At 46.6% G+C, this 6931-nt stretch overlaps 1 protein-coding gene across 1 annotated transcript in view; it reads left to right on the top strand.

The window, feature by feature from the left end:
• The window catches only part of NXPH1 (neurexophilin 1), a 292700-nt gene that overhangs the window by 1263 nt on the left and 284506 nt on the right, over nt 1-6931 (top strand). The window contains exon 2 of the mRNA XM_024767096.1: nt 104-267. Coding sequence (XP_024622864.1) covers nt 214-267 — 54 coding nt within the window. The 5' untranslated portion in view covers nt 104-213. The remainder of the gene's footprint in view (nt 1-103; nt 268-6931) is intronic.

Below are 6931 nucleotides of genomic sequence, written 5' to 3'. Positions count from 1 at the left end.
TTTTTTGGTCCATCCCTCCCGCCACGACCCCCTTTCCGCGCTTGGTTGCCAAGCCTAACCTTGCCCGCGTGGTCATGGGATGTCTAATTTCATTTGTATCTAGGCTGCTGAGAGCGCTCCTTGCTCTATAAAGTGGATGTCAGGTGGATCTATGTTTTTGAAGGAACAAAGACTCAGCGAACGCACCGCCGAGGAAGTTTGAGACGCGGGAGGATGCAGGCTACGTGCTGGTACGTGCTTCTCCTCTTGCAGCCCACCGTCTACTTGGTAAGTCGCTGCCAGTCCCGCGCCCCCGCAATCACACCCTGGTCGCAAGGCCAGGCAACTGGGGGCGCGCGGGAGGAGGGTGAGACCGCCAATTCAGCGAGAGCGACGTTCCTAGCGACGGTGTTGGAACAACTTTGTCAAACTGATCTCCCCATCCCTGTGGGATTTTCCGGGGCTCCCACCCTCGTTTCCTGCTCCAGTACCCCCTCCTCTCCTGCGATTGATTCTAAACCGCGTCTAGGGCGCCCTAGACACCCAGAAACCGAAGAGATAGCTGGACGGGATGCTTTATAGGGAGAGAAGGCAAAGAGAAGGGGTGGAAGACAGGGAACTCTTATTAGTTCATCCAGAGTTTAAACGAAAGGAAATGGAGGTGGAGAATGGAAAGCAATGAATCTGCCCAGGTCCCCGACTTTGAAAGTAAATCCACCCACCTAACCCCCAGTTTGGAGATGCGGCACATAAAGAAGTGCAGGTAACTTTGTTCGACTTGTAGGGTTCAGACAGGACAAGTTTAACTATCTAGGAGCCCCACAAGCGTCCAGATGGAGTTGGGTCAGAGATGCTCCAGCAAACATGTAGAGGCTCCCCTTCTCTCTCCTCCCAATCTCTCCTTCCCACCAGATAACCAAACCCCAGTTCCAGTGCTGAGCCCCCTTATTAGGGAGTGGCACACCTTGTCGCTAGGGAGAAAATACTAAGCAAAGCTACCATCCGAGTCCTCCCAGAGCCGAGTTTTCTGAGGTCCGGACTTTGCCCACTGTTGGAACTGGGGTTTGCGTGGGCGGGGTGGGGGGCTTTGAGGGAAGCACTTTATTGTTGTGGTGGTGGTGGATTGGTAGCTGTGGACACGGCGCAGAGCCAAGACCGAGAGCACAATTTCTCGGGTCTGACTTCAGGGAGGGCCAGGGACAGTCTTATCCTGCTGGTGAAGTTGTGCTCAGTGCACAGAACCCCATAACCTACCTCTGGGCCGCAGGAGCGCACTGAGGGCTCTCTGTGTTCCGAGTAGGAACAAGAAGCGCTGGGGCGGCATGATGGGTTGAATAAACGGGAATGGGGTGAGCGGTGCCGTCTCAACCCCAAGGGCTTCAGAACCCACAATCCTTGGAGCAAAAGTGTTGCCATACTTGCAGTTGAGAGCTTTTCCCAGCTGTTGCCCTGGTGCCTGTGACTGCAGGGCTGCTAGTTGTGTGAACTCTGTATATGCTAATGAATGTGTATGTATACGTGTGTGTGAATATGAATGTAAGGGTATGTGTGTAAACGGGTTTCAGCTGGAATCCAAGAACCCTCAGTGTTGCGTGTGTTTGCACCTTTATCGCCTGACCATGGCAGCCGCGGACGCCAGAGGGCGCTGCGCGTCAGTGTCCTCGCCTACAGGACACCTTGGGGTAAACAGGTGAAAGCCCGGGCAGCCAATCCAAAAGAACTGCCTTTCTGACTCCTTTACCGAAGTCTGTGCCTTCCCCGGCTAGAACGCAGACGCACTACAAAAAGTGTCCTTCCCATTTCTCATCTTCAATCATTCTTGCCCACCTGTGTCCAGTAAACCCACTGACGTTGAGAGCTTAGAGAAGCAGGGCAGAAAGTTTGGCCAGAGGAAACACAGAAATTGTTGAAAGAAGGGGGAGGGACCCAAAGTGAAAGCTACAGAGGGAGAATATTAAAGATTCCCTTGACCATGGAAACCCTCCTGTCCCTCTCCTCTGCATACCTTTACGCAGGACCTGAACCTCAGGACTGTTCGTAATGTCCTTGAACTGTGCTCACACACGGCAGAAGCTCGCAGCTGTGGTGCAGTTATTGCTTGGAACAAGTATTTCGATAGTCTGGAAAATAATCTGTCAAAAGTAGAAGTGAAATCAATACGTTGTGTTAAATTTTAAATGTGTTTGTTGGCAGTTAAACCGTTTTCCACTCATTACAACAACAGTGCTGGATTTATTCTAATGCGCTGCGTTCTCAACAACAAGCGCATTAATTCTCCTTTAATTGTAAACTGGGAGCATTTGAAAACCATTCAGTGTGAAAATTATGCTGATTCAATTACCGTTTAGTTACAGACTTCATTACCTGAATGCCTTTTGGCAATACAGAGAAAGGAGACAATTTTTCCAATTTCACTCAAAACAATACAAAATGTGAACAATAAAATAGAGAAGGCGATTTAGAAGTCCATTCTTTTTCTCTCCGATCTAAAGTTGTTTTGTGTGTCGGGGATTAGAAACCACACGCACCACAAAAACAAAAGGCTGGTGGCTGTGACCCAAGGCAGTATTTCCAGAGATTGCAGTCCCATGGTTATTTGTCGGCAAGATCCCAAGCTGTTTTCCAGGAGGAGCAAGAAGCTGACTTTTACCATGGAAATGAATTTAGAAGGGTGAATTGGGCAGTCAGGACAGGTTGGATTTCGGCGAGTAAATAAGTAGAAACCCTTGATTAAATCTCTGGGGCAATGAGACAGACCAAGAAGTGGTCAAAGCTTCTTTCTCCATCTATTTTGTTAAATACCAGAAACAGTAACTGAATTTATCATTTGTTTGGAGCCGCACCCCAAAACATCCCAGACCTTTGCAAGAAACTGCAATAGATGCCTGCAGGTTGTCAGGAGATGCTTCAAGTTACGCTCCAAAAAGGCAGGGGTGGCAGAACCATTATTTTATTTTTCCCCTTGAATTGCCACAATCCAGGGAGGAGTTAAATGAATAATTTTTTTGTCCTTATGGACTCACACCACAAGTTAAGTGACGGGGCACTCTGTACATTGCCTCATAGCTGATACCGCAGTATCACCTTTCTCTTTAAGCCCCTGGAATCCCAGTTATATTTCCCAAGGAATAATCACACATTATGTTCCAGGATCAAGATTTGTTTAGGTATCTCCTATGCAACAATATTGAGGCTTCTGCTTATAGAGACATACCTTAAATACTCCCAATTTTAAGAAGATATTTTTTTAAGTGAAAAATAACTCTCTATCCAGCAGATCAGTGCTCCATATTTAAGCCACAGTTCCCAGCCTGTATTTAGGTGAATGTTCTCAAAGTATGTTTCTTGGCCCAGGGTTCTTTGAATGCCTGTTCTAGTTTGAGAATTTTGAGTCTTTTTTTGTGCTTTGAGAGCTGGGTCTGTCCTGTTTCAAACTAGAAGCCTATTTTAATACTGCAATGGGAAATTAGAGATGTGTCTGCAGTTACCTCCTGAAGCATATTAGCTAGGATACTCAAAAATCACCACAGGGCTAACTCCAGCCATAAATGCAGGGGAGTGGGAAATCATTTAAAAAAAAAGGGCAAGGAAATCTTCTGTTTACTGAATATTATTGAATTGCAGATTTAAAATTCTGAATTCAGCAGGAGAGGAACTTATAGTGTAATAATACTTGTTAAAAATAAAAAAAGTCCTGCAATCTTTATTCTCCTGTCAGTTCTGGATTGATTCCAGGATATTTTCAGTATGATATAATGGGGTAACAGATAATAGCATTTTAACAGAATTGAAGCACACACTGGATAATCTAGGGCAATGTGGTTTCTGGATCGGAAGAATGAGGGTCCTAAGTTGAGTTATGAGCTGAAGGACAGGCATGAGCACAAAGGGAGGGCACCTCCCAGCAGAAGGCAGAGGTGTCCCGCTTGGGGGCTCACCTGTGGCAATTTTCAGAGTCAAGAATTAAGTAAAATAGCACTCCCAGGGCATGTTAACAAAAACGTCACTCAGAAACTGAGTCCAGAGATTCTGCTGAGAGGTTGAATGATGCTACTGTGATCAAGTCACACATCCACAGTCTATTCTGAGAAGAGGCCCCTTGTCCTCCAATTTAGTTCCCACCATTTTTGCTAGGAAATGAATTTGCTAATAATCTAGTCGCTTTTTTAACCGATATGGGCAAAAATGGGAAGTTCTTTCTCAAACTTGTGCTTAACATTTTGATTCATCTATTCCCTTGAATTTAGAGTATCCTGAAAATATGAATTCCATACCAATTGTTTAACAGAGATTAAAGCATGGTTAATATATTCATGGAATACTACCTCTACACTGTTAGAAGCCAGACTGTTTGGGTGAATTCCACTCACTATGAAGGTAGCTGTTAAGAAATGTGGAAGCTAAGGGAAAAGTAGCAGGAAAGAGATCACCAGTGTCTATCCTTTGGACTAGGTATGTGTACTTCCCATTCTTTGAAAATTAAGCCAGCTGACTGCTGAACATTTTAATTAATTTCAGCTTATTCCTGAAAACAAAAGCACATTACCTAACAGCAGTGATTCAGTGTTCTCTATTAAGGTCAGCTCTCGGAGGCAGTACTATAAGTTACCCAATCCCACTGAATTTCCTGACTCTTGTGCCCTAGATCAGCCTTCCAGATAAAGGATTAAACCTAGATTTTTAAAGGAGCCTATGCCCCAGCAGCACAAAATGAGAACTCATCAGTCTCAAGACCTATTCCAGGGCTCTGTGAGAGAAGTTGCTACCACTCCAGGCATTTCCCTGAAATAGTCAACTCTCCGCTGACCAGGAAAGCAGCTCTCTGGGGGTGTGGAAAGCGCTTGGGTGGGTCGCACTTCTACTCACTTCCAGGAGGATTATACTGGTCTGGGGCCTTCTAGTGATACTTTTGGGGAAACAGCTTTCAGTATTAGAAGGAGAGAACTAGAATTGCTCCAACTTTCTCAGCAGTGTTTTCCCAGAAAGCCATTAAGTTTGTGGCTCCTCTTTGTGTGAAGTTGATTTCCATCTGGCTTTGAATTGTTGGCGGCTATTTCCTCCTTAATGAAAGTGTTGTCTGGGTGAAAAATATATCAGGTGGCAGGGAAATTGGTTGATGTTTTTGAGATAGGTGACCAATGTCCTACTTTTCTATCTGAGGGAAGATTTTCTGCAGACTACAGAAATTGACAGTATTGTCCAGGTAATAACCACCGACCACAATATTTTCAAAAGGGCATTTGAGTGATGAAAGCATTTGGATATTGCTTTTTCAAATAAGCAATTTTCTCTCTTGGGCTTCTTTGATTTTTATAGGGGGGTGGGGGAGAAGGGGCCACGCATTGGCAAAGGGATGCCTTCCCGGTTTCGCCTAGTTCTGAAATACCTAGGTACTTGTCAGCCTTGCTTGGAATTGCGGGGTCTGAAGAGCTCTCAGTGAGTTTGACTGTCGCCGCAGTGATATTAAGGGTCAAAAGGGAATCCTGAGAATGAAGAATAACCCTCTTGTTGCACTCTTCCTCCCATAAAGAAAGCTGATGGAAGCTGTGAAAGTTTGCCTGCTCTGAAGTGGCTAGTTAGGAAGCGTTTTCTTTCTTTTCTTTTCTTTCTTTCTTTTTAACTTTCTTTTTCTTTCTTTCTTTCTCTCTCTCTTTCTTTCTTTCTTTTTTAAAAAAATGCCTAGGTTTGATTCGATTCAGGTAAGTTCTCTTAAAGCAACCTCGTCCTTTGGGAGCTTCAGATCTCATTCTAAGACCTTAACAGTCCGCGCCATTTTAATTAATAGAGGGAAGTAGGCGAGTTAGCCTGCCGGGCGCCGTCGGGTCAGCGACTTCCAGAGCAGCTGGGTGGCAAGGCGGGTCTGCTCCCTCGCCTCCCCCTACATTCTTCTAGCCAGTCCTGCCGTCAGTTTGCGGGAAGTTGCGATCTTGATTTACCCGCTACTCAAGCCCCAGACCAGCTCTTTTTCTCTAAGTCAGCACTAACCCCTCCCGGAGCTCGGTAAACACGGCGCGCGCGCATTTTTCTGCTGCCGATGGGCAGGTTGATGACTCCGCTTGAAGGAATGTGACAATAAAGTGGGAACCAAAGCTTGGCAAGCCCTTAATCAAGGATAAAAAGGTTCCGCCGTAAGGATGTCACTCAATTTATTGTGAAAGTCGAATGAATTACCTTAAATGAAAGTGCTTCCCAGATGAATATTACCGGCAATTTCCTGAGCTGGCTCTGTCAGCACGAGATGAGGAAATGCCAACCCAGATCAGGAAAGAGCGCCCATCTCAATTACTATGCCAGCCTTTCAAGAGCGGCTTTTTATTGAGATGATATGTATTGGCGGCTTCTTCAAGCCCCTCCGCGCGCCCAGGAGCGCATTGGCGCATTTTCCAAGTTTGCTGTCTGCCCTCGCGGGTTGCTGGCTGTTGTTTAAACTTCTAATGAGCTTGCCGCGTTTCTGCTGCGGGCTCCAAACCTGGTTGCCTCTTCTGTAAAGAGCTTTCCCTAGTATGTTTTGTTTACTTTCCCCTTCTAGGGGTCCCACTGTTATAGAAGGTTCCTCGGCATCAGGTCGGGGGCTCAGGAAGGCAAGTCGGCGCCCAGAGCTGGGGCCTGGGGATGGTGCGTGCCGTAGGGCCTCAGGAGCAGAGAGCGCGCTGCACGTGCCCCTCCCGCCGCGGCTAGCGAAAAGCCTTCGCCGGCTCCCACTTCCTTTAAAATTAATGAGCGTATTTTACTTGTTCCAGCCGGAAATACGGTGGGGAGGGTGATAAGCAGGCCGCGGCCGGAGCACACCGCTGCATCTGCATGAGAATGGAGAACCGTGAGGCTTTTCTGGTGCTGTTTTTCTCCCACAGTAAGACAAATTGCTGCTTGTAAAAACCGAGTGTTTCCTTAGAAACTGGCTCGTGGGGGCTCTCCTCGTCCCTGCCGATCCTGACTTTGGCCGGGCCTCGCC

This window comes from Neophocaena asiaeorientalis, unplaced genomic scaffold (assembly GCF_003031525.2).
Source record: "Neophocaena asiaeorientalis asiaeorientalis breed wild unplaced genomic scaffold, Neophocaena_asiaeorientalis_V1.1 scaffold70, whole genome shotgun sequence".
Taxonomy (NCBI): Eukaryota; Metazoa; Chordata; class Mammalia; order Artiodactyla; family Phocoenidae; genus Neophocaena; species Neophocaena asiaeorientalis.
The sequence above is the reverse complement of the archived record's forward strand: the minus strand, read 5'-3'. Positions and strand labels throughout refer to the sequence as shown.